This window comes from Panonychus citri, unplaced genomic scaffold, assembly GCF_014898815.1.
Source record: "Panonychus citri isolate SS breed McGregor unplaced genomic scaffold, ASM1489881v1 Contig00138, whole genome shotgun sequence".
Taxonomy (NCBI): Eukaryota; Metazoa; Arthropoda; class Arachnida; order Trombidiformes; family Tetranychidae; genus Panonychus; species Panonychus citri.
Genome location: NW_026515543.1, coordinates 3,039,534 through 3,063,452, shown reverse-complemented (window position 1 = coordinate 3,063,452; position 23,919 = coordinate 3,039,534). Strand labels below are relative to the sequence as shown.

Sequence of the window (23,919 nt, the reverse complement as noted above, 5' to 3'; positions counted from 1 at the left end):
CAAATTAGTAACAATGATTTGATTAACAATCTTTTTCATTGATAATCATTATCAAGTTAAAAACTAATGATTGCATCAAATTATCATTAGAATTTCAATTCTCAAGATCATGAGGATGGTTCTCTATTAAGGGCAATGGTGATTATTATCCGATTTTCCTCAGAATTGTCAAAGAGCCTTGTAGAGATACTATGGATTAGATCAGGAGAGATATTCGTTTCTCGGAATTGATTTTCATCTCCTAAACACGTAAATCAGTTCATAACTTGATGGGTTGAATTTCTATACCAAAGGCAGATTAGTTGTTTGGTTCTGATGCAGTGAAAAACAGAGAAGAAAAAAAGTTTAATTATAAAACTCATTTCCAAGTTTCAAGGAAACACAGAGGATGATCAGAAAGTGTATCATATTGGACCTAATACCTTCCGTTTCACGAAATTCGTAATGCATTTCAAGCTCCTGGTCAATTTACCTTCCAGTCAAACTTTTCGACGACTTTAGTTTTGTTTCCCGTTGCCTTGTCAAAAATCCTGAACATCGAGCATCAGCCACCAGTTTACTTAAACACGAATTTATCACTCGAGCTTTACCAGTTAACAATTTAATAGCCATGATCCAAGAGGCTAAAATAATTCAACAGGAACACTTTAAACAAGATTGGATCGGTGATGAAGATGTTGATGCATCAACCATGGTACCAAATTCAATCAAACCTCTCAACAAAAGCTTCCTTCCGTTCATCCGAATCAATCAACGCTACAACAACAACACTCTCAATATCAACCAATGTCTCGTGCAATTATGTTAGAAAGTGATTTTGAATTTCTTTGTTATTTATCGCTGGACGAACTTCGCAAACGAATGGCAAACCTTGACTTTGAGATGGAAAATGAGATCGAAGAGCTGAGACGTCGATATGCAGCCAAAAGACAACCGATTCTCGATGCTATTGATACCAAAAGAAAACGACAACAAAATTTTTGACAATAATCGAAACCGAATTAAATGAAAATATAAAATTCTACAAGAGGGATTGTTTTTACTTACACATAGAACTGGACTCAAATTGACCAAAGTTTGATAAAAAGATACAAAAAATCATGTTCTATCGATTTATAAATAATCCAATTCTTGAAATGAATTAGTCAATTTAGTATAATTTATAATGTAATTCCCAATAGTTTTACTCGGAGCTTTATTCACATGCATTAATTAAGAATTAAGAAGTTAAGAATAACTTTTCCAAAGGTCTTGAAATCCATTTTATAAAAAAAGTCGAAGATTAATTAAAATCAAACTCAACCAGAATTGAATGAATTAGTTAAAACAATCAAAACATTATTGATTAACAAAGAGCATTGTTCCAAAGTATTACAGCGATTTCAAAGTTAACAATTGTGATCGATGGTTATTACGCAGATTCCCATTTGTGGAGATAATTAAATGGTAAATCAAAGTTCAATTTATTTTAATTCTTCTATCAGCAGATTGATTGTTAACAATTTAGTATAAAAGTCTCTGAGAGCAGTCGATTCATTCAAGTCTTTAACTTTCTCTCAATCTAATTAACTAATTGTGTGTTGTGTGAAACATCAAACTTCCAATTAACCATCAAAATGAAATTCTCACTCGCTTTGATCGCCCTTTTCTGTGTCTCAGCAATTAACGCTAAGGCCATCAAAGGTAAGTTGAATTGCTAATTACTATCATTTTGAATAATAATTTATGTTTGATTTTCCTTTTATTAAATCTATTAGATCCAAGTCCATTTGCCCAAATCATCATCAACTTGGTTGAAGGTTTAGTTCAGAGTCTTGAAACAAACATTCCCGATTGGGATGCATCAGCTTCACTCGAGAAAAACGTCATAACCGTTGTTGATAAAAAATTGGAATCCGGTGCTTTACCAGACTGGAAACCCGATGCACCTATTGAAGAAAACCTTGTCAACGCTCTTGAATCATACATTCGATCACTCAAAATCCAAGATTTAGATGAGACCAAGACCATCACTGAAAACCTTGACGCTATTGTCACCGATTTCTTGAAAACTGTCCCCTTCCCATGTAAGTATTGAGCCATTCATTTAAACATCACTTGTAAATGTAAACCTTATAATCAACTAACTAACTCTCAATTGGAATCAAATGAACAGCTTGGTTCACAAAAGACGACATCCAAATGCTTCACGACCAAATGGTCCAAAATGCTCTTGAGGCTCTTAAGAACATCCATTACCCAGGATTTGATGTCAACAAGTCAATCGATGACAATGTTGTCGCTTTGGCCGATGCAGCGATCGCTGAAGCTAAATTAGACCCAAAAGCTTCATCGGAAGACGCTGTCAACGAAATCATTAAACAAGCTCTTTCAATGGTAGATTTACCTGGATTCAATCCATCAAATACTCTCGAACAAAATGTTGCCGATATTCTCGCCAACCTCTTACCTTTCTAGACTATTTCCAATCTAATTCTAAATGATTATCATGTAGAATCAATTGTAAACCATGAAATAGATTGAATAAAATACATTCGATTTCAAAACTTTTTCACCGCAAACCAAATTTCCCATTATCTAATTTGATTATTGTGAATCATTCCAAGATATCTAATCTACTTCTTGAATGATTCATTAATAGATCAAAATCCAATTAAAGTAATCAAACAATCAAATTAATGTCAAAGGACTATCATTGATTAACATAAATATTCAAAGTTCTAATTCCAGAAATAATTGACTAGGACTTAAACGGCATTAATTAAACTCAGTTCCAGACATAATCAGCAATTCCAATCACCTTGACAATACCTGATTTTTTTTATTCTTTTTTATTATTGATTATAATTGTCATTAATTTCTTTCATATCATCAGCTGATAGATGATGAAGCTTATTACCCAACTTGTTGATTACTCGAAATCTAACAATTAACAATAAGCGGTAAACTTGATTTGATGAACAAGAAATTTATCTAAGTTGGTAACAAGTTTACAGTTAATAAACACCAATTGTTACAATAATCTTATGCTTCAATCGAGTTACTTTTATTTGATCAGATGAATCTAATTTCTGTGTAGTAACTAATCAATTTTGATCATAAAACAAAGTGTTCAAATGTTATCAAGGGCAACTGATTAATCTTGAATGATTTATCTAACAATTTACCAATGTGATGTCAACTGAATAAAACATTGAGCTTCATTTGTCTAACATTTACTTACATTTAATTGTGACAAAATGGTTTACTATTTGATGGTCTCTTTGCTATTTTTGGTTAATTGCTGCATTTGTGCCGTGGTGCCAATACTTTCTAATGGAGTGGATGAGGTGCTGAATGTTGGTAACAATTTACTTGGAGGTGGAGGACTTGCTGATGCTCATCGAACTCCTTGTCAGCTGATTGAATCTCGTAATTTCATCTGTGAGGAGCATTTTGTCACCACTCCAGACGGTTATGTCTTAGCCATTCAACATGTAATTAATCCTGTCTACACATCCAATAAGACCACAATTAAGACAATTGTCTTAACCCATGGACTATTTGGTTCAGCGACTCATTGGCTTATCAATTCTGAGGGGGGATTTGCCACTGATTGGACAGGAACAGTAGTTGACGTTAACCTGGACATCGAAGGACGAAATGCACCCTACCTGTTATCTAACAAGGGATATGATGTTTGGATTCCTAATTTACGAGGGTGTAGATATTCAAGAAATCATACTCATCTTAATCCCAATATTGATGGTGAGTTTTGATTATCAACTGTGATCAGATGAATTGTTTAACTTTTTCTCAACATTAGATGAGTTTTGGAGATTTTCATTTGAACAAATGATTACTTATGACGCACCAACAATCATTGATTACGTTTTAAAGCAAACAAATAACGGTAAATATTTCGGGTTTAAGTTGAATTGGAAAACTGTTCTAATTATTCAGCTTTATGATTCCACTATTAGATCAACTTGGTTGGATTGGCCATTCTATGGGGACTACAATAATATTCGGTTTGCTTGTAGAGCAACCTGAATACTCAAAGAAAATAAATCCTTTTATAGCATTGGCACCGGTCGCTTATGTTGGACATATAACGACTCCGATTCGGCCAATTGCTCATATACCTGGACTAAAAGAGGCTTTAACTGTTGGTGGAGGTGAAATCAATCTACCTAAGCCCCTAATCGATCTTGCTGCTAGTGAATTTTGTACTCGACCTTTAGTGGATCAAACTTGCGCTTCTATTTTTTACCTTATCGGTGGATATGATCCAGAACAGTTCAATATAACTCGAATATCTGTCTACGTGGATGGAGGTTTCTGTGGCACTTCGTCCTGGACATTAAATCATTATGCCTACAATTATGTGAACGATCAATTTGCTAGGTATAATTTTGGGCCAATCGGTAATCTCGAAAAATATGGTTCAATCGATCCACCGAAATATAATTTAAGTGCAATTAATTTGGGAAATATTGTTCTAATTACTTCTGACTTTGATCCATTAAGTGATCCAACTGATTTAATGACATTGAAAAAGTCACTGAAAGGTAAATATAATTAACCTCGATTCAATAACTATCCCATAATTAATAATCATATTTAATCCCTCATTGTAGTGCCTTTCATTGAATACTCTGTACCATATCCGAAATTTTCGCATTTGGATTTCCTTTGGGCTAAGAACGTCTATTCGCAAGTTTATGAGCCAATGGTTCGTTTTCTTAAGCAATTCGATTGACAAACAATACTAGAAATTGTCCAATAATTATTATTAATAATATAATACAATGTATAACCAATATTAATCCCAGAATCAATACTTGAGGTTGTTGCTTAGACGATTGTTTCAAATGATCGACTAACATTGATCACTCGAAAATTATAACTGTACAATAATTACAAAGAAATTCATAAAACTGAATGAAAATGTTTACGATTCAAAAACTTTTTTCGCTGAAATTAACTAAACCCCAAAGTTGGAGTCTCATAATTGAGTATAAATTTGATTCTGACCACCAAATGACCTTGAAATCGTATCCTAACAGAATAACCTTTATTTTAAAATATGACAATTAAATATCGCCCAAACTTCCATAATTAGATTCTGGGGTCTAAATCTCGAAACAAAAACTTTTCTCAAGAAAAACTTGGTAAAATGTCCTCTACAAATTTCATAACTCCAAACTTGATGTTATGAAATTTCAAATAAAATTGTTAACATTTCAATTTGAATCACCCGCTGATCATCTCACTTAATTGTCACAGGTTTTGGTCCGGATAAATCACTTTGTTCAAATGTGAAAACCATTCTCACCACAATCTTTAAACATTTACCAGGTTAATTGCTACCAGAATAGTTTAATTAAATGGATAATCAACTAATTCGAGCCATTTTTCAATCATTCAATAATATTGTTAGTACTTTAAATAATTGGATACTCATTTGATTGATTTGATTAGTCGAAATTTTTAATTTCTTTTCGTTTTTATATTAAACAAGCAGCAAATTAAAAACAATCGATCATGTTATTTATTAATATTCATTCAAGATAATTGTATTAATTTGTTTTTACAGAGATTTTAAATATTGTGGGGGTGGGTTACCGGAAATTCCGGTCTAGAAGCGTATGGTTTCTTACTACTAGAGGTCAGTGGGTCAGAAAGTATGGAAAAGTTATCGATAAAAACGATTATCTTTGTACCAACATTTCGAGGTAAAAGGTTAGATTGACACCGAGGCTTAATTGGAATCTAATTATTTGTTACCTATCATTTAAACGAGCAAGATAATTAAATTTAAATTCGTAGAACTGAATAAATCATCAGTGATAATTAATGAAAATTCTAATTTTTCAGTTGATTAGTTTATTAATAATCTGATTACGATCAAAGTCTAGCTAATGTCTAATTAAGGTACGTACAAATGGACTTGCTAATAATTATGATTAAATAATTGACCATAATTTTTAACAATCAAATTCGTAATCTCTACGATAATCAAATCGATAATTTAATCTTGCCTATGATTATATAAATATTAACTCTGTGAGTTTTCATTCACTTCAGTTCAATATTTGATTGACAGTTAATTACGAAGTTGATTAGACCAATTAATTAATAACAAAAAAAAATGAATTCGATTGTTTTAATTAGTCTCTTGTGTCTTTCTGTCACATCATCAGCTTCACATCTTGGACATTTCCATGAAAATCAAATTTCCTTATTCAATAAAGATGGTAAGTTAATTGAGTTAATTGAATTTAAATCAATCAGCAACTAATTGTGAGTTAATTGTCTCAGCTCCTGGACCAATTGGTGACTTAATCATTAAAGTTGTTACATCTTTAGTCGTACAATCTGAGCAACTTTTCCCAGGTAAGATAATTGAATTTCAGAACGAAAAAGTTCAATCAAATTTTGAATCAATTTTAGAAAATCAGTTGAATAAAACTTTGTCTTGGACTTTAATTAGGTTGGAATGAGACCAAATCACTCGAAGAGAATCTCGAAAACATAATAGACGCTCCATTGAGAGTCGACGGAGTACCAGGTTCGAAACAATCATTAGAACATCGATTTTAATCATCGAAATTAATTGTATTAATATCTAATATTCAATAGCCTGGGATCCTGATGCAACAGTCGAGGAAAATTTAGTCGCTGGAATAAGCTTCTTATTAACCATTATTCCACTTCCAGGTAAATTGTAATGACCAAATTCACAGAATTTAATGATTAACTAATTGTTCTCAATTTCCAATTCAATCAGAAAATGACCGAAGCAAAACTATCGCTGAAAACGTTGCTAATCTCATCAATGATGCTTTCGCCTTAATCCCATTTCCAGGTAACAATCTTAATCTATTAATACCTTAATTGTTTTAATTTCAAGCAAATTGATTAACTGATTTACATTTAAATTCAGCTATTCCAATCGTAATCACAAGGCAACAAGTTAAGCAAAAAGTCACTGATCTGATCAAGCAAATCCTTGCTTACATACCAGGTAAGCCCATTAATCAAATGACTTATTGAATTGATCCGATTAAATTATCTAAATTGTGGTTGAATTAACTTTAATTGTTAGGATTGGATGTAAATAAAACACTTCAAGCAAATGTTAGATCTTATGTAAAGGAGATTCTCAAAATCGCCAAAGGTAATTAACTAATTAACATAAAAATGGACCAAAATCCTCTAATTTCCTAATTGATTAATTAAATTGAATTTTCTTTTCAACAACAATTTATATCCAGGAATCGACTCTTCAAAAACATTGATTGAAAATATTAACATTGCAATTGAAACAACTCTTGATCAAATTAAATTATCAGGTATTCAATTAACTATTCAATTGTTGTAACAATCAAACTAATCAAATGTTTAATTGTTCATTAGGTTTCAATCCGGATAAAACTCTTGATGCCAATGTTATTGACGTTTTAACTGATTTTTTTACTCGATTACCATTTTAAAGATTAATTGTTGTACCAATCAGTTGATTGTAATCAACAATTGATAAACTGAAAAAGTAAATGAATTAAAAAGAAATCATTTTAATTGCTACAAAAATCTCTAACTAAATCAAGTTTAATTTCTCGATAAATAATTAAATCAACTGATCCAAAAAGAAATGATGTTAATTATTACAAAGATAAAAATATAATTACAAACGATGATTAACTTAATTGTTATGATAATATTATCATATAATAACATTAACAGATTGAAATTTCGTATGATTAAAGATTAAACTGAATTTAGGTGTAAATTTAATTCAGTTAAATTATGAGATCATTTAAAAATACAAATTTCGATTAATATTAAAGGTAAATGAAGTTAATTGTTAAAACGGTGCGTTGGTGTAATCTAATTAAAAAAGATTAACAAAGATTGTGATATTAATAATTGCGAGAGTAAATTGTATTAATATTAAGTTAACACCCTTGATAATCATTGAATGAAGTAAACACGTTTAACCCTTTTAATTGTGATTATATAAAATGAAGCCATTCTGATGATTATGAACAATGCGATTACTTTGATTGACAATGAACATGTAATATATTTGCTGAATTGTAATGATTATCATGATGATCATCAACACCAGGAAGGAAAGGTAAGTTAATTTGATTTAGTTGGTGAGACAGTTGATTAGAGAGAGAGAGAGATAAACATCATGCTGATATTTTACAAGGAACTGAATCAACATGTTGATACGATTTCAAGGAACCAGAAAAGATGATGATGAGATGAAGATAAGAATAAGAAAATAATAAGAAGATCAACATGATTGAAGCCTCATTTGCTCCGAATTTACCGAACCGTTGACCTTATTTCTTAAAGACTATCATCATTTTCTCCACCTTCTTCATCTTCATCTTCATCATCATTCTTATTCTTATTCTCTTTCTCCTCCATCTTATATTTTTCTCTCTCTTTTTGTCTTCTTTCTCTCCTTCTCTCTCATTTTCTTTCTTTTCTCAATGATCCCAATAACAGAAACTTTGGATTCTCAGTTAATCTTAGGCTTCATCAGAAGCAACTTTAGTTATCTTTTTACAGGTAACTTTTAATTCACCTTTTTCTCCATGTTAAACTGACCATTGTTACTATTTGTGTCCTTTCATCTTTCTCTCTGTATTTAAATCTCTCTATTTACTAATCGACTGATTATCAATTAGTTTAATCATGTCGAAAACAAAGATTAATCAGTTTTACAACGATAGTAATTTAAAGTTCAACTTATTAACTGCATCATTTTGTCTTTTAATTGTTTGCTATTTAATTCAAATTGTTCATCTTATTGATGGAAGTGATGATATAATTGAAACTGGTAGGTTAACGATCATTGTGACAAGTTAATTACAATTAGTTAATTATCTTTCTTTTTTTTTCAATTGTTCTATTGTGCCATTGAATTTCCCCTGGTGATTTGTTGATTAGGTGCTGTTGAGGGAATCCCTTGTATATCTAATGGTAAATTTTACCGTAATCCTGAACAAATTGGTATTCGAGACTGTGCCAGGTACTATTGGTGCCCTCGGGGTAAAGTTCTTGAATTTCGATGTTCATCTGGACTTTGGTTCGATGTAGATCGACAAATTTGCGACTTCAAGTCCAAAATTCCGACAACAAATTGTGAAAAATCTCATGGTAAGCTTAATCATTTAGCTGATTAAAAATAAATTTCTTCCCTAATCCAATTTGATGATCAGTATAAACCTGATTAGATTTGAAATTTATATAAATATAAGATTAAAGAGCGAGAAATTGATTCTAATTGGTAGGAGTTTATTAATTAAAACACAAAAATGACCTTAGGTTAATCTTTCAAAGGTCAAATCGTATAGTTAATTATGATTAGGTTGATGGTCAACCAATTGCTTGACATATATAAAAACAATCAACAAAAGTTGATGATGGTAAATGATTAAAACCTGATATTGATTAATCAAGAATCTTAATTAACGAAACGAAAACGAAAACGAAAAAAATGAAAATTAATTTCTTTCTCAAAAGTTTATCGTTGATAAACAATTAATCATTTTCGTTTGTCTGTTAAAAGTTCATCTAATCATTTGATTAGTTGCAATCATTGGAATTAAATTGGTGAGATAATTAATTTCAATTAAATCTAATTAGATGCATCAACACCTCGACCACTTTTGGCTACCGAAAGTCCAATTTGCCCTGAAGGTCAATTAGCTTGTGCAGATCGTAAATGTCTTAATCGTGATGTCTTTTGCGATGGTACAACTGATTGTAACGATGGTTCCGACGAATCTTATTGTGATCCAGAAAACGATCCCAATGCACCAGGTCGATGTGATCTGAACAATTGTACTTTACCCGATTGCTTCTGTTCAGTTGACGGAACTCGAGTACCAAACGACCTTAAAACTGAGGAAACACCACAAATGGTGATAATTACCTTCGATGATGCGGTTAATAATGAGAATTGGGATATCTATCAATCGGTTTTCACACCAAATCGAACCAATCCCAACGGATGTCCAATCAGATCAACTTTTTTCCTCTCTCACGAATACACTAATTATCGACATGTTCAAAAACTCTGGAATGACGGACACGAGATCGCCGTTCATTCAATTACGTAAGTTAATCATCATTTGATATTTTTCGTTTAAAATGAAACAAATTAACCAGTTAAACGCAATTAAATTTTACCGATAATTATTATGTGATTAATATCAAGGTCCTGTTATAACCTTGATTATGTTTATCCTGATTAATTAACAAAAAACAACAGAAAATGATTAACTTGATTAACTTCACTCAGGTATTTCAACAAAGGTGCAATCGGTTGAAAATGTGATGATCATACAGAACTGATTAACTTGATTATCCTTGATTTTTTTTAATCAGTTGATTGATTTACTTCTAGTGAAACCAGTTACTCCCTTGGTTAATTAACAGAGACACTAATTAAAAGTTGGGCTTCTAATTGTAATAATTGTAATAAGTTAAGGATAATTGGTAAAACTAATTCCCAAAATCAGATTTACTAAAAAGAGGACGTAAATTAGTGTTTTGATTTTGTAAATCAGTTCACCAACAATTAAGAGACAGCTAATTGCTGGATGGAAGACAAGAGACAATTAACTTTTTGTATTCAAATTGTATTTAAAGCACTAATCCTAATTTAGTCATTGATTGTCTACAATTAAGATTTGATCATGTCTGAGAATTTTTTTTCGTAAAGATTAATCTTTAATTAACTTACTATTGATCAATTGATTGGCAACTTAATTGTTTCATTTTTTTCCTCTTGTTTATAGTCATCGACAACCTGAACTTTGGTGGACTTTCAATGCTACAATCGAAGATTGGTTCGATGAGTTCGCGGGAATGGCCAATATAATTAACAAATTCGCGGGTATCCCATTGGAGGAATTAAGAGGAACTCGAGTTCCATTCTTAAGAGTAGGTTGGAATACTCAGTTGATCATGATGAGAGAGTTTGGTTTCCTTTATGATTCCTCGATGGTTCCACCCAAATCAGATCCACCCGTTTGGCCTTACACATTTGACTTCCGTATTCCTCATAAATGTGCCGGTTCTCTGCAAAAATGTCCATCACGATCTTTCCCCGGCATGTGGGAAATGCCCATGAATCCATTAGATATCGAGGTGAGTTCTCATTTTCCGATTTAATTTCTCTCTCTTTTCTTATTACTGATCATTTGTCTTTTGTTTTCTCTTTCTTATTAGGGTCATACTTGTGCTATGGTCGATTCATGTCCAACTCACCTTTCAGAGGAAGAACTATTGACCTTATTCTTGGATAATTTCAACCGTCATTATCGAACCAATCGAGCACCGTTTGGACTTTTCTTCCATACAGTTTGGTTCAAGGATAAGAAAAATTTCAAAGTATTCCAACAATTTTTGGATGAGTTAATCAAGAAGCCCGATGTTTACATTGTCACCAATTATCAGGCCATCGAGTGGATGAGAACACCAACCGCTTTAGGTCAACTAAAAGATTTCGAACCTTGGAAATGTCAGAAAAACATTGAACCCAATCTAGTGGCCTGTAATCATCCGAAATTATGTAAATTAGCTAGTCGCCATTTGCGAGGTGAAAGATATTTACAAACTTGCTTTGAATGTCCAGAGGTTTATCCATGGGTCAAGAATGAATTTGGTCTTGAATTTAAATGAATCTCAATCAACCCAACACACAATTAACTGTATTTTAAAACTAATTATTTGTAACACTAATGTAATCAAAGACACAATCGGAGAGGTCAATAGAAACTAAATAATTTAACAAAAAAAAACAAGAAATTTATTACAATCAGGACAATCAACTAATCGCAACGACTTTTCCCACTTATCAACAATTTGCTCGGACAATCACTTGAGATAATTACAAGCAATTTATTCAATTAAAATTGTTGAAGAGGCAACAATTACTTTAAATCATATAATCCATTGAGGATAATTTGATTGATGATGAAATGATTAAATAATATTAGATTGGAAAGATGACCAACAATCAGAGACCTTGAATCAGATGTAATTATTATTAACTAGTGATTATCATTTGGTTATGGTTAATTTTGATTACAATATAAGAAATCAATAAGTAATGATACAAAGAAAATCTTAGTCTAAATCTCATTTCTGTTTGAATTGTAAACAGGAAAACTAATCATTAAAGACTCTAATTTGACTCTTTAATAGCAATTTAGCTCAAACAATTAACATTCTGATCACAGTTTTAGGTAAAACTCTCCTCCAGTAGAGCAAAGTTATTCAAAACAACTAAACGTGAGAAATTATGTTTACAATTAAAGATTAAATCATTTAGGGTATTAGTTGATTTTTTCGATTGTTATCATTTGTTGGAAAAAAATTCTAAATGACAATCAATAGATTTTTACATCGAAAACTTCATTCATTGCTCTCTGGAAACTTCGAAAGTTACTCTGGCATATTAATGATCTTTTTCTCGTTCGTACGATATTGGAAATAACGGTGAATAAAAGGTCATATATTGGTCAAGTTTCGTTGTAATTAAGTTTTAATTTTGTCGCAACTTCTCAATCAATAATTGTTATTATTTCTTTGCTTTGAACTTTTCGTTAATCGAAAGAAATGGACCGCAACTCCATCTGGTGGAATAGAAAAAAAAATTCGGTTTCTCGATAAATCGATTTGTTTATTTTTCTTTCTTGTTCCTTGTTTCTTGTTGAAAGGCCAAAGAGATTAAAATTAACGAGAAAGACTTTGAGTGTAAAGTGTTTATTCTAATCTGTTAAACTAATTGATTAACAATTTAAATTGTTGTAAAATTGATAATTTATTGTGTTTTCTTTTCTTAGAATGGAAAATTAATATCGATTAACATCGATAAAGAATATCAACAAAATCGGAACCCCAACCTCTTCCATTGAGAAGAGAAGAAGATGAAAAGACATTAGTGATTATTGTTAATATATAAAAATATATATTTTCTATCATTGGATTTCTGTTTAATTGTAAGTTGTTTCTCCTTTTAAAATCTAATGTTGTCAACAATTTATCTCTCTATTGATAGATGATTATGTTATTTTGAAAATTGTATCTTGACTTTTGTCTCTTTTTGTCTCTTTTGTTTTCTGTCTTTCTGAAAGTGAGGAGAGAAAAAAGAAAACATTTCATTTTGGAAAAAGTAAAAACAACTCAAAATGGCGACTTTGGAAAAATTAAGTGAAGAAGCCTTATCTCGTTCACCGGAAGAAGTTTTTGATATAATCTGTAAATTGGGTGAAGGCTCATATGGAGCTGTATACAAAGCTTTACACAAAGAGTCCGGACAAGTTTTAGCAATCAAACAAGTGCCAGTAGAAAGTGACCTTGGAGAAATAATCAAAGAAATATCCATCATGCAACAATGTGATTCCCCGTTTGTGGTCAAATATTATGGTAGTTATTTTAAAGGTAAAAATCAAGGTAGTGATCTATGGATTGTAATGGAATATTGTGGAGGTGGAAGTGTCAGTGATATTATGAGATTAAGGAAGAAAACTCTAACCGAAGAGGAAATCGCCACCATACTGAAAGACACTCTACTTGGTTTAGAGTATCTTCATGCTCGACGTAAAATTCACCGAGATATTAAAGCAGGTAACATATTGTTAAATAGTGAGGGTCATGCGAAATTAGCTGATTTTGGTGTTGCCGGACAATTAACTGACACTATGGCTAAACGTAATACCGTTATTGGAACGCCCTTTTGGATGGCACCGGAAGTTATACAAGAAATTGGTTATGATTGTTTAGCTGATATTTGGTCTTTAGGTATAACAGCATTAGAAATGGCTGAAGGTAAACCACCTTATGGTGATATACACCCAATGAGAGCAATTTTTATGATACCAACCAAACCACCTCCATCTTTCCGAGATCCTGATCGCTGGTCAACTGAGTTTATTGATTTTGTTTCCCGTTGCCTTGTCAAAAATCCTGAACATCGAGCATCAGCCACCAGTTTACTTAAACACGAATTTATCACTCGAGCTTTACCAGTTAACAATTTAATAGCCATGATCCAAGAGGCTAAAATAATTCAACAGGAACACTTTAAACAAGATTGGATCGGTGATGAAGATGTTGATGCATCAACCATGGTACCAAGTTCAAACAATCAAACCCTTAAACCTCCCGGTGAAACGGCCAATGGAACAGCTTCCAGCCAAAGTATTAGTACCAAATCAGGTACTGTTAAAACGATGACAATAGTTTCCGATGTGGAATCTGATCTTGGTACATTGATAATCAACGACGAATCAGATGACGAGACCGATCGAACCTTAAAACCAGCGTTTATGCAACACTTTGAAAGAAACAGAGACCAAGAAATGAAAGAAAATAAAAATAGTAACCATAACAATGCTGTTAACCGGTCAGAGATGTTCAGCCAATATGGAGATTCAAGTAAGGGATCAACGGAAACTACGACACCTAATTATTCAACCCACGATTCATCTAATCAATCACAGAGACAAATGCATGCACCTCATGCTCAAACTATCCCATTATCGTCTATTCAATCTCAATCTCAACAAAATCTTCCTTCCGTTCATCCGAATCAATCAACGCTACAACAACAACAACAACAATCTCAACATCATCAACAGCAACAACAACAACAACACTCTCAATATCAACCAATGTCTCGTGCAATTATGTTAGAAAGTGATTTTGAATTTCTTCGTTATTTATCGCTGGACGAACTTCGCAAACGAATGGCAAACCTTGACTTTGAGATGGAAAATGAGATCGAAGAGCTGAGACGTCGATATGCAGCCAAAAGACAACCGATTCTCGATGCTATTGATACCAAAAGAAAACGACAACAAAATTTTTGACAATAATCCAACAATCGAGCTTCCATTTTTCAGTCTATCATCATATTTAAACCAAATTATAATCAACTATGAGAAGAGAAGAAAAATAACAAGATTGATCAACCATCACCATCAGCATCATCAAAATCAACAACAATCAACTACAGTCCTAATGCCGTTATCGTTTAACTTTCAATCGAAACCAAATTATATGCACAAGAAAACAGAAAAATCTACAAGAGGAATTGTTTTTACTTACACATATTCTCACGCATATCAATTATTGTTTTTCATCTTCTATCATCATAACTGTAGTAATTAGTTACTACCTTTCTCTCTCTCTCTCTCTCTCTTTCATTTGCTTTTTTCCAAATGACACACTTTCGATTATCATCATCACCATAATCACCATCATCACCTTTTCCTCTTTTTCTCTCTTTTCTCTTTTTTCTCCTCCTCGAGTTAATTAGATATTTTTCTTTCTCTTTTGTGCTAAATCATAGTCATAACATAATCGATTCTAGTTAGCGTAATTTAGAAACAATCAATCCTCTTGAAGCGTTTTAATCATCTATTGATTCCCACTTAATATCTTTTTGTTTGCCATTTCTCAGGTTGACAATTTGTTCCTTATCAGTGAAAAAAAGTGTCTTGTTCATCTTCAAATCTTTCTCTCTTTCTAATCCAATCAATCAATTTAATCATCTTAACTAATAGATTAGTTTAAACCCAAAGGGACGCATGAAGAAGTGATCAAATTAATTCTTATACAGTTTACAATTAGATTGATTAATTACTCCTTTTTTGACAACTACAGAGCTCAGTTTACCTCTTTAATCAGAATATCTAAAACAAATTAGTTAAATCAAATAAACAAAATCAAACACAAATCAATTAATTATGATGTATTAGGACTTTAATTCTAATCACTCAATATTATACTTTTGATATTGATATTTAAATTATCTTTTTGTATGAATAATTTAAACATTTTTTTCTAGGAATTAGCAATAATTGTTACAACAATTAACGATCTCTTTTTTTCTTCTTCATACCTTTTGATTTGCCATCCAACTAAATCATAACAATTAGTTGATTATCCTGCTCTTCTTTCATTGTTCATTACTTTATCTCTCTAATTATTTACACAATCAACTTAATTATTAATCTTTTTACCTGAATCAATTTCTTTACAGATTATCAACCATATGAGAAAAAAACATCAATTTAGTCCTTTCATTCAACAATTTAATTTTAATTACCACCAATCTTTTTTTGCGTTCACTTAATTGTGTACAATTTATTCAAATTTACTTCCATCCGAACTCAACTTTTCTTGTTTACTTTTGTCTTTTTCTTGTCAATCAACTAATTGCTTCTTAAATGATCCAAAGATATTCAAGGAGAAGTTCAAGCGACATGATATTTGGACATTTCGATAAAAAAAACGTCTCGATCTATTTTAGTAAATATACTTTTCGATCAACAAATAAAGTTTATTTGTTGAATAAAATGTAAATTACTTTCGATTACTCTTAATTTTGTTGAAAATTATTCATTTTTGATGTTTAAACAGAGACTCGGAACTTTGATACAATTAAGATTAAGAACAATATAGATAGAAAAGCAATTCTAATCATTGACTAACAATAATAATCCAAGATGATCTATGGTGAAAATTTCTTTACATGTCTCATTTAATTTACATCTTAATCGTTTTACTAATCAGTTTGTGAATTTTTTCTTTATAAATGAAAGCAAAAAATCAACATGATTTTCTCCTGAGCTTGAGCTAATATTGATGATTTGAGACATCATTTTCGGAAGATTATCTTTTCCAGTTGGATAAGTTCATTAATAATCAACAATTGTATTCCATTTTTACTCTGTCTTTTCGTCCTTTGGTCGATTCACTGATTTGTCTGTTTTTGTTTCGGGTTGTTTTTCACTGGATTTTATCTCGTCCTTTGGAAGATCTAACATTTTCTGTAACATGGCCGCTAATTTGGCATTCTTATCCTTCTTTGTGGCCGCTTTAGCCTTGGCTCGTTCTTCCTCTTCCTTCTTGGCTAAGGCCTCTTGGAATCTTGGGTCAGATTTTTCAATGTTAAATCCTAAATATTCACGAACTTGGGCTACTAGTTTCTCGTTTCGTTTCTTAGCCTCTTCTTCTTCAGCTAATTTAACTGCTCTCTTTTCGTAGAATTGAGCAATAAGCTCATCTCTTTGAGCGAGACCTTTGGTGACAAGATCTTCTCTTTCCTTCTTGATGGCTGCAATTCTTTGCTTTTCCGCTTCATTATCTGCCATCAGTTTCTCCAATGATGGATAGAACGTCTTCTCAAATTTATCATAGAAATCTGCTTCTTCTACATTAGGCCAACAAACGCCCGGCTTTAGTCCACTATCTCTTCCATAATAAGCATAGAATTTTTTTACATTTTCTCTTTTATATTTTCTTAATTGGTAAAATTTAACAGGTCCAAAGAGTTGCCTTCTCTCTAATTCTTTCGATTCATCGTCCAAACCTGATCGATCACAAATCTTGGCAATTTGTTCATCATTTAAATGCTCCCAAAGAGCTTTAGGTTCCGGATCAATTGGTTGTAATGGTAACTCATCAACTGACTTTGTTTCACTAGATTTTTTGAACGGATTTTTAATAGGCCATAGAGAAGCTAATCCACGATTAAATGAAACCTAATTAGGTCGTAAAAAAATAACAATCAAATCAAATCAAATTAATTAAAATCCACAATAAAAAATAAACAGAGAAAACTGAGTAGCACATAAACAAAACAAAGAGATAAATCAACAAACCTTTGAAGAATGTGACACAATAGATTTAGACGAAGAAAGTGAAAGTAAACTCATGACTGAAAATTGATAATAAATTAGATTAATTCAAAAATCTTAATCAAATCATAATCGTAATTAAAAGTGTAACAATTTTAATCAAAAAAATTTCAATAAATGTGTTGATCAGATGATCAGTCAGGTTCATTTAGAATCCGCTAGATGGCTCTTCGATTGCTCTTTCATTTTGTCATATGAAGTTTCAATCAAAACAATTGATAATTTAATAAATTGAATTAATTTTTATTCAATTTCACCTAATTGAGAGATTTTTCAGCCAATTAGTCGTTTTGAAGTGATCGAATTTCCTTTAGATTTGATTAACTAAGAAAATCTGAACTTATTTTATTGCAATGAGATGAACAATAACTGAGAATCAACAACGATCAATGAACCAACTATTCAACAAGTACTTAATTGCTCTTTGTGTCCTTTGTATCAATTTGTAATCTAGTCAAGTTAATTAACAACGTGAATTTTGCTTAATAGTGTCATTTGTTATTCCTAATGGTTAGTTCTAAACTCCTTGATAGTTGTGATGGTTCCTTTAATGTCTTTCTACCGAGAGTTACCTCATTATCGATGATCAATAGTAACGGTGTTTTGTTTACTCAAAATGTTTCCAAGTTAACTAATCACTTTTGGAGACACTATGATCTCCGTTCTTATGAAACATCAACTCAGGGTAAACCGAACGAACCCAATTTGGCCTCCGTTAAACACATAACCATTCAAACCTGTGGATCTTTGTACCAGAATTGGAGAGAGACCAGAAAAGGTTATGCTGGTGCACCGAAACAAGGATTAACTTTTAATGTTGAATATGTTGATACTAAAGATTTTACTAATAATGATGAAGCTCCGGTTGTTCTTGCTCTTCATGGAGCTCCAGGTTCACATAAGGATTACGAATCGATGATTAAGCACTTAACACTTAAAGGAGTTCGTATGATTGTACCAAACTTTCCAGGTAACTTGTAGATTTGTCCATCAATCCAACAATTACATCTTTGAATTGAATTTACTGTTTTATTTTAATGTACTTGAAGAATATGATGTTATCCATTCTACTAAATATTTTCGACACTCAACCCATGAGAGAAAATCGTATATTTTGGACTTTCTTAAAGCGATCAAAGTTGATAAGTAAATTGAAATACTGTTAATTGTCCGAACTATCGATAAATATTTCGCTATTCCTTCAGATTAGATATGCTGATAACTCATAGTAGCGGCATTTATCCAGGTCTCGATATTTATGCCAATGAAGGTTTTCCAATGAAATCAATAGTTCTGATAAGTCCAGGGGGACATCGACGTACTCGGGCCATTAAGCCTTCGTGGTTTGCCGATAATATCGCTCGAATTGGGCTCAATCCGGTTGGTAGAAAGATTTTCAATAAATTTGGTAAATATATTCTGAAATTCGGTCGTTCACCAATGCGTCTCGATAATCTCGATGGTGTTTTGTTCAGCGCAGTTATCATGTTTTTTGCAGAATTTGAAAGAGTAAGTGAAGAATTTGCAATTTATTGTTGATTTACAACGAACTATTTATTTAATCTCGATAGTTAGAGGGAAATTTACTAATTGTTGAGAAAAAAAGACCAAAATTATTATTGATATTCGGCGACAAAGATAGAGTCATAGAGAAAGAATGTTTCTATGAAATGGCCTCGATTCTTGGTGCTAATCAATCACATTATTCCAAATACGATGCCAATGGAAATTGTCTCATGAAAGGTAAGTTTCATTCACTTTAATCACTCAGATCATTTACCTAAATTCACTTTAATCATTTGAAATCAAGGAAAACAAGATGATTGGATTAACGTGATCGAGTTTATTGACGGTGGACATTTTCCATTCAAACAATTTCCAACTATCATTAACCAATCCATCGAAGAGCAATTAAACAAAATAAGTCGATAAACTAGCCACAAAACAGCAATTTATCCACTAACAATTAACCAAAAAAAAAGTTAATTTAACTTGATTACCAAACTTTTGAATTTCCAACCCAATAGATGGCTCTGCATCTCTTAAATACTTTGCAACAACAATTAAATGAAAAAAAATCAACTACAATCAAAATTTTAATTCACTTTCACCTTTCACCTTAAAAATCTTCAAATTGTCCAACTAAAATGATTAAACAAACGAAATTATGTAAATGTCAATAACCACCAGGAAAAATTAGAAAACCAATCAAACTAATCTACTAATTAAATGCAACAAATTCAACTGATTAATGATTCAAAAAAATGGGTTATAACTGAATTGGAATCCAATTTACTCCAAGGTAATTTTCTTCAATGCGATTCAATAACTTTGGCGGGAGCGAAATTTTTATTATCTTTGTGTGGCCTTAACAATTTCATTTCGAAAAAAAGTAATAATTATTCAAATTGATTCTAATTATGTTTTCTTTCTCAAATATTTAATCAGGTTCTCAAGATGATTGGATGAAAATAATTCAATTCCAACGAGGTGGACATTATGCATTTTTGAAATTCGCAAATATTGTTAACCCTGCAATCGAACAACTTCTCGGTGATGTTACTTGACAACAGAAACAAATTAAACTCGAAGTAGATTCGATCGGCTGTCAATCGAAACAATCATTGGAATATTCTAATCAAAGTTCAGAGAAACAAGAAGAGCAGGAGAAACTTGTTCGTAAAATGAGATTCTAAGATATTGTGATAACTTTTTCTGGAAAACGATAATCAATTATATCAAGAAATTAACTGTTTTTTAAATGACCAACTTCGAACGAAGTTTTCCAGAAAGCAAGACAAATGTCCAAAAGATTGCAAAGTGATTAATATAAACAAAAAATTAAGCAATTAAAGTTAATTTTCTATCCAATATCTTTCTCGTAATTCTCTGTTTCCCTGAATATCTACAATTCTGACTGATTTTCCGCAATTAAAGTTTTCACCTTCGATAATCATGAACGAAATCTCATTGTTTTAGATTCGAGATCTTAAAAAAACTCATCAATCGAAAATAGTAAACGTATTGTTATCGATAATTAATTAACTGAAATAACCAGAGGTGATGAAGAGGAGAGACTAACAATTAAGTTGCAAAAACTTGTTGATCAAATGATTAGTCTATTTATGTTCACCATAATTCAAATTGATTTGAACCCAAGCAATTAACAACAATTTAAGAGGAAAAACTTATGAATGAGTGAACAAAATATTAATCGTTAGATTGATTGTTTGTTGTAACCAATGAAATGAATTTAACAAATGATTGAAAAGAGATTGTTATTGTCACCTTACCTTTGTCATTTGAATTAAATCAGTTGATTAGATAAGATGACAATTTATTTTGACAATTGTGATTAACCATGGAAAAGGAGAAACAAAAAAAAGAGGAAATCAAAATAAAGATTGAAGATTTACCCAAACAAATCGATCAACAATCAATCTCATCGGAAGATCGTGTACCAAGAAAAAGAAAAATTAAGGTAACTAAATCGAACAACAATTTAAATCAATCAATCAAGTGTTAATTTCTTCTTCTTCTCAACAGTTACATTGGTCATATAAGATCTCCATTTGGTACGGTTATGTGACTACTAAGTTTAGATATCAACTTTTATTTGCTAATTCGTTGTTCCAATTTTCCGTTTGGCTTCATAAATTGTACGAGGACATTGGTCAAGCAAACGAATACAATAATAGCACTGATTTCATTTATTTATCAATCTCGATTCTCATGTTAATCTTACCTACTCTTATGTGTACCTTTTACCTGCTATTAACTCACCTCATTGATTCTCAATTTGTATTTAAACGGAAAAACATAATCGTCCAATTGGTTAATGGCTTCATGTTGGTACCTTGGCAAATCAAACAGTGTCTAGATACTTTACATTATTCTGCCCAACGGATTTGTGACCATGTTTGGTCAGTTTATGAGAGGAAGAAAGTGTTTAACATGGGAATCAATTGTGATCTACTCGAGTTTTTTGAGGACATGTTTTCGGGCTTTCTCGGTATTTCGCTTCAGGTTTACATCATCTTCGTTAACATCGGGTGGACTGGGGAAGAGACTCAAGATAGTAAAATGGGTTTGTTGATGCTTAAAATAAGTTCCAAATCAATTATGATAATTTGACTCTTCTCTCTCTCTCTCTCTCTCTCTCTCTCTCTCTAATCCAGTTACCGGTGAATTAATTGGTTCCATATTAAGTTTACTTTCCATGTTGGAAGCGATTAAACGTCGAGATGATGGTTTCGTTAACGCATCTCTAGCTCGTCTTGGATGGATCTTCATGTTTACCAGTCGGGCTTTGGCCTTTTGTTTGGCTACGACTGTTATTAAATTTTGGATTATTATCTTCATTCTGGTTCATGCAGTTACTTTCAATTGTTGGGTTTTCCATATTGCTCAAGAGTCTTATCTTGATGTCATCATTAACGATGAAAAGGCGATAATCGATTGGAGATGTGGCTCGAAAAAAGGTCAAGTTCTCCTATGGTTATTATCCTTTGTTATCTATGGAATACCATCATTAATTTATTGGCCTTTAATGTTTCAAATGAAAGACGCTGGACGAACTTATACATTTTTACTGATCATTCTCATCGAGAATATTTGTCTTGCCGGAATTTGGACATTTGGTGTCTTCTTTTATCAGATAACTACAATCACCATGTATAACTTAATCTACATGAACTTTACCGTTCTCACCATGACACTAATTTCCATCCTCTGGATTCATCTTTACATGAAAAGAAAACCATATAATGCCGATAAACGAGTTTTACTTGATATTTTACAAAAAGCGAACGAAGCTCAGGCCGAATGTGCCTTCGATTATGGAGTCAGCTACATATTCTATTCAAAAGTGTTCGCTCTTCCAACTTTGAAAACACTTTGGAAATCAGTTCCACCTTATTGTAATGAGGATCGTCTTCTATTCACCATAGAAATTGATTCGAGTGACAATGAGCACGAAAAAAATGAAAATTTCTTCGAATATGAACCAACGAAGATACAAAAGGAAAACAAAGTTAACCTTAAAGAGGAAACAATCAACAGTAATCAAAATCTCCACGGTTATATTAATTATCTTTGTAGTGATGGAATCAGTGATGCCGATGATGAAGATGAAAGTGATGACAATTCACCGAATCCCTTAATATTCACAAGATCGAATTGTCGATCGAAAGTTTCATTAGAATCACTATCCGATTGAGAAATCGAATACAAATAATTAACCTTTGTAGAAATCATCTTCTTTTCCTGTACAATATTGTAACTAGAAATTAATTTAATTACTTTGCCATCAATAAATTCACATCAAATCTAAACAATTAACGCGTAACAATTTCAATTTTTACCTCCAAAAGTTATCAACCAATGGAAAGTCACTAATCAGCTGATTAGCAAAATGTTTGTTTTCATTTTAAAGTGAAAGTTTTTTCTTATAATTTTGGTTAATTGTTTGAATTAAGTTAATTCTTTTTTTCGAGTGAGTCAATTGATCATCACAATTAATCCAATCGATGGCTTGGTGGAATCATATGAACCCAAATTTACTCGTTTTCGGAGTAATCACCTTGGGAAGCGCTTGTCTTGGTTACTATAACTTCAATGAACCTTTAAAAAAAATGGCCGAAGAGCTGAAAGAGGAAAAGGAAAGTGAAAAGAAAAATTTCACCATTTAAATTAACCCAATCAGTTAATTAATCACAGGATGCGATCGAATACAATTTTGTTTTCATCTAATTATCTTAATATTCATTTGGTTGCTCATGGATTTTACATCGAGTAGTTTTGTTTTTGTCTCTTTCAAACCGAATGGAAAACAATTTGATTATTAATAGAATAATAATTGTAAAAGTTGATGATCACTTAATTGTATAAAGAAAAAAATGTCAACTAGTCTTTAATTGTTGCAAGCCAATTGTTCAATTGGAATCATTTCAACAAATGTATGAATTAAACTAAGTGAATATAAATGTTATACAATTGAAGAAACTATTGGCTAATCAACTGATTTGTTATTTTAATGGTTGAATTATTTTTCTCAATAAAATTAATTAAATGATCTGAGACCGTTGATTGTTACTCGATATTTATGGTTAGTTTAAATTTCCTTGGTCTTAATGATCTATTAATAGTCGAGGTTTTGATTAGTGACTGTTGATTATTACAATTGTTTGATTAGAGTTTT

General features: G+C 31.7%; 8 protein-coding genes across 10 annotated transcripts; 7 read left to right on the top strand and 1 right to left on the bottom strand.

Moving 5' to 3' along the window:
- Positions 1–1,524: 1,524 nt before the first annotated feature.
- Positions 1,525–2,546, top strand: LOC128393025 (uncharacterized). Its single transcript, XM_053353130.1, has 3 exons — positions 1,525–1,683; positions 1,758–2,066; positions 2,156–2,546. Exons 1-3 carry the CDS (start codon positions 1,617–1,619, stop codon positions 2,455–2,457), a joined length of 678 nt encoding a protein of 225 aa, XP_053209105.1. The 5' UTR covers positions 1,525–1,616; the 3' UTR covers positions 2,458–2,546.
- Positions 2,547–3,072: 526 nt separating this feature from the next.
- Positions 3,073–4,947, top strand: LOC128393264 (gastric triacylglycerol lipase-like). Its single transcript, XM_053353403.1, has 4 exons — positions 3,073–3,747; positions 3,806–3,892; positions 3,963–4,550; positions 4,620–4,947. The coding sequence occupies exons 1-4, from the start codon at positions 3,240–3,242 to the stop codon at positions 4,739–4,741; spliced, it is 1,305 nt and encodes a 434-aa protein (XP_053209378.1). The 5' UTR covers positions 3,073–3,239; the 3' UTR covers positions 4,742–4,947.
- Positions 4,948–6,052: 1,105 nt separating this feature from the next.
- LOC128393357 (uncharacterized) lies at positions 6,053–7,575 on the top strand. Its single transcript, XM_053353527.1, has 9 exons — positions 6,053–6,239; positions 6,304–6,378; positions 6,476–6,553; positions 6,625–6,702; positions 6,773–6,850; positions 6,929–7,009; positions 7,091–7,162; positions 7,260–7,337; positions 7,402–7,575. Exons 1-9 carry the CDS (start codon positions 6,134–6,136, stop codon positions 7,476–7,478), a joined length of 723 nt encoding a protein of 240 aa, XP_053209502.1. The 5' UTR covers positions 6,053–6,133; the 3' UTR covers positions 7,479–7,575.
- A 666-nt stretch (positions 7,576–8,241) lies between these two features.
- LOC128393350 (chitin deacetylase 1-like) lies at positions 8,242–11,846 on the top strand. The gene is made up of 5 exons (XM_053353520.1): positions 8,242–8,839; positions 8,950–9,159; positions 9,649–10,120; positions 10,806–11,157; positions 11,239–11,846. Exons 1-5 carry the CDS (start codon positions 8,695–8,697, stop codon positions 11,689–11,691), a joined length of 1,632 nt encoding a protein of 543 aa, XP_053209495.1. The 5' UTR covers positions 8,242–8,694; the 3' UTR covers positions 11,692–11,846.
- An 857-nt stretch (positions 11,847–12,703) lies between these two features.
- On the top strand, positions 12,704–16,403 carry LOC128393349 (serine/threonine-protein kinase 3-like). Of its 2 annotated transcripts, XM_053353519.1 has the most exons (3): positions 12,704–12,768; positions 12,858–13,013; positions 13,149–16,403. In XM_053353519.1, exon 3 carries the CDS (start codon positions 13,203–13,205, stop codon positions 14,883–14,885), a length of 1,683 nt encoding a protein of 560 aa, XP_053209494.1. In that variant the 5' UTR covers positions 12,704–12,768; positions 12,858–13,013; positions 13,149–13,202; the 3' UTR covers positions 14,886–16,403. The 2 variants fall into 2 exon arrangements, with proteins under 2 accessions (XP_053209494.1, XP_053209493.1); XM_053353518.1 differs by having other exon boundaries at positions 12,720–13,013.
- A 129-nt stretch (positions 16,404–16,532) lies between these two features.
- On the bottom strand, positions 16,533–17,850 carry LOC128393356 (growth arrest and DNA damage-inducible proteins-interacting protein 1-like). Its single transcript, XM_053353526.1, has 2 exons — positions 17,685–17,850; positions 16,533–17,564 (listed from the first exon to the last, which is right to left on the bottom strand). Exons 1-2 carry the CDS (start codon positions 17,736–17,738, stop codon positions 16,746–16,748), a joined length of 873 nt encoding a protein of 290 aa, XP_053209501.1. The 5' UTR covers positions 17,739–17,850; the 3' UTR covers positions 16,533–16,745.
- Positions 17,851–17,947: 97 nt separating this feature from the next.
- LOC128393353 (uncharacterized protein F35H12.5-like) lies at positions 17,948–20,591 on the top strand. Of its 2 annotated transcripts, XR_008326124.1 has the most exons (6): positions 17,955–18,690; positions 18,770–18,866; positions 18,926–19,229; positions 19,292–19,463; positions 19,531–20,022; positions 20,169–20,591. XR_008326124.1 is itself a non-coding variant. In XM_053353523.1 (5 exons), exons 1-5 carry the CDS (start codon positions 18,228–18,230, stop codon positions 20,285–20,287), a joined length of 1,155 nt encoding a protein of 384 aa, XP_053209498.1. In that variant the 5' UTR covers positions 17,948–18,227; the 3' UTR covers positions 20,288–20,591. The 2 variants fall into 2 exon arrangements, 1 of the variants encoding a protein (XP_053209498.1); XM_053353523.1 differs by lacking the exon at positions 19,531–20,022 and having other exon boundaries at positions 17,948–18,690.
- Positions 20,592–20,994: 403 nt separating this feature from the next.
- Positions 20,995–23,798, top strand: LOC128393347 (uncharacterized). Its single transcript, XM_053353517.1, has 3 exons — positions 20,995–21,201; positions 21,267–21,807; positions 21,899–23,798. The coding sequence occupies exons 1-3, from the start codon at positions 21,082–21,084 to the stop codon at positions 22,936–22,938; spliced, it is 1,701 nt and encodes a 566-aa protein (XP_053209492.1). The 5' UTR covers positions 20,995–21,081; the 3' UTR covers positions 22,939–23,798.
- The last annotated feature ends 121 nt before the right edge of the window (positions 23,799–23,919 follow it).

What these genes read in the sequence shown, in the direction of transcription:
- LOC128393025 (XM_053353130.1), top strand. Translation starts at nt 1,617, where the DNA reads ATGAAATTCTCACTCGCTTTGATCGCCCTTTTCTGTGTCTCAGCAATT. An exon ending in TAACGCTAAGGCCATCAAAG is followed by an intron (nt 1,684 to 1,757) that starts GTAAGTTGAATT and finishes TAAATCTATTAG; the next exon opens with ATCCAAGTCCATTTGCCCAA. An exon ending in GAAAACTGTCCCCTTCCCAT is followed by an intron (nt 2,067 to 2,155) that starts GTAAGTATTGAG and finishes TCAAATGAACAG; the next exon opens with CTTGGTTCACAAAAGACGAC.
- LOC128393264 (XM_053353403.1), top strand. Translation starts at nt 3,240, where the DNA reads ATGGTTTACTATTTGATGGTCTCTTTGCTATTTTTGGTTAATTGCTGC. An exon ending in TTTAAAGCAAACAAATAACG is followed by an intron (nt 3,893 to 3,962) that starts GTAAATATTTCG and finishes TTCCACTATTAG; the next exon opens with ATCAACTTGGTTGGATTGGC. An exon ending in ATTGAAAAAGTCACTGAAAG is followed by an intron (nt 4,551 to 4,619) that starts GTAAATATAATT and finishes CCCTCATTGTAG; the next exon opens with TGCCTTTCATTGAATACTCT.
- LOC128393357 (XM_053353527.1), top strand. Translation starts at nt 6,134, where the DNA reads ATGAATTCGATTGTTTTAATTAGTCTCTTGTGTCTTTCTGTCACATCA. An exon ending in TTCCTTATTCAATAAAGATG is followed by an intron (nt 6,240 to 6,303) that starts GTAAGTTAATTG and finishes TAATTGTCTCAG; the next exon opens with CTCCTGGACCAATTGGTGAC. An exon ending in ATCTGAGCAACTTTTCCCAG is followed by an intron (nt 6,379 to 6,475) that starts GTAAGATAATTG and finishes GACTTTAATTAG; the next exon opens with GTTGGAATGAGACCAAATCA.
- LOC128393350 (XM_053353520.1), top strand. Translation starts at nt 8,695, where the DNA reads ATGTCGAAAACAAAGATTAATCAGTTTTACAACGATAGTAATTTAAAG. An exon ending in TGATGATATAATTGAAACTG is followed by an intron (nt 8,840 to 8,949) that starts GTAGGTTAACGA and finishes TTTGTTGATTAG; the next exon opens with GTGCTGTTGAGGGAATCCCT. An exon ending in TGAATCCATTAGATATCGAG is followed by an intron (nt 11,158 to 11,238) that starts GTGAGTTCTCAT and finishes CTTTCTTATTAG; the next exon opens with GGTCATACTTGTGCTATGGT.
- LOC128393349 (XM_053353519.1), top strand. Translation starts at nt 13,203, where the DNA reads ATGGCGACTTTGGAAAAATTAAGTGAAGAAGCCTTATCTCGTTCACCG.
- LOC128393356 (XM_053353526.1), bottom strand. Translation starts at nt 17,738, where the DNA reads ATGAGTTTACTTTCACTTTCTTCGTCTAAATCTATTGTGTCACATTCT. An exon ending in TTGTGTCACATTCTTCAAAG is followed by an intron (nt 17,565 to 17,684) that starts GTTTGTTGATTT and finishes CGACCTAATTAG; the next exon opens with GTTTCATTTAATCGTGGATT.
- LOC128393353 (XM_053353523.1), top strand. Translation starts at nt 18,228, where the DNA reads ATGGTTAGTTCTAAACTCCTTGATAGTTGTGATGGTTCCTTTAATGTC. An exon ending in TTTTTGCAGAATTTGAAAGA is followed by an intron (nt 19,230 to 19,291) that starts GTAAGTGAAGAA and finishes TAATCTCGATAG; the next exon opens with TTAGAGGGAAATTTACTAAT. An exon ending in TGGAAATTGTCTCATGAAAG is followed by an intron (nt 19,464 to 20,168) that starts GTAAGTTTCATT and finishes ATATTTAATCAG; the next exon opens with GTTCTCAAGATGATTGGATG.
- LOC128393347 (XM_053353517.1), top strand. Translation starts at nt 21,082, where the DNA reads ATGGAAAAGGAGAAACAAAAAAAAGAGGAAATCAAAATAAAGATTGAA. An exon ending in CAAGAAAAAGAAAAATTAAG is followed by an intron (nt 21,202 to 21,266) that starts GTAACTAAATCG and finishes TCTTCTCAACAG; the next exon opens with TTACATTGGTCATATAAGAT. An exon ending in GACTCAAGATAGTAAAATGG is followed by an intron (nt 21,808 to 21,898) that starts GTTTGTTGATGC and finishes TCTCTAATCCAG; the next exon opens with TTACCGGTGAATTAATTGGT.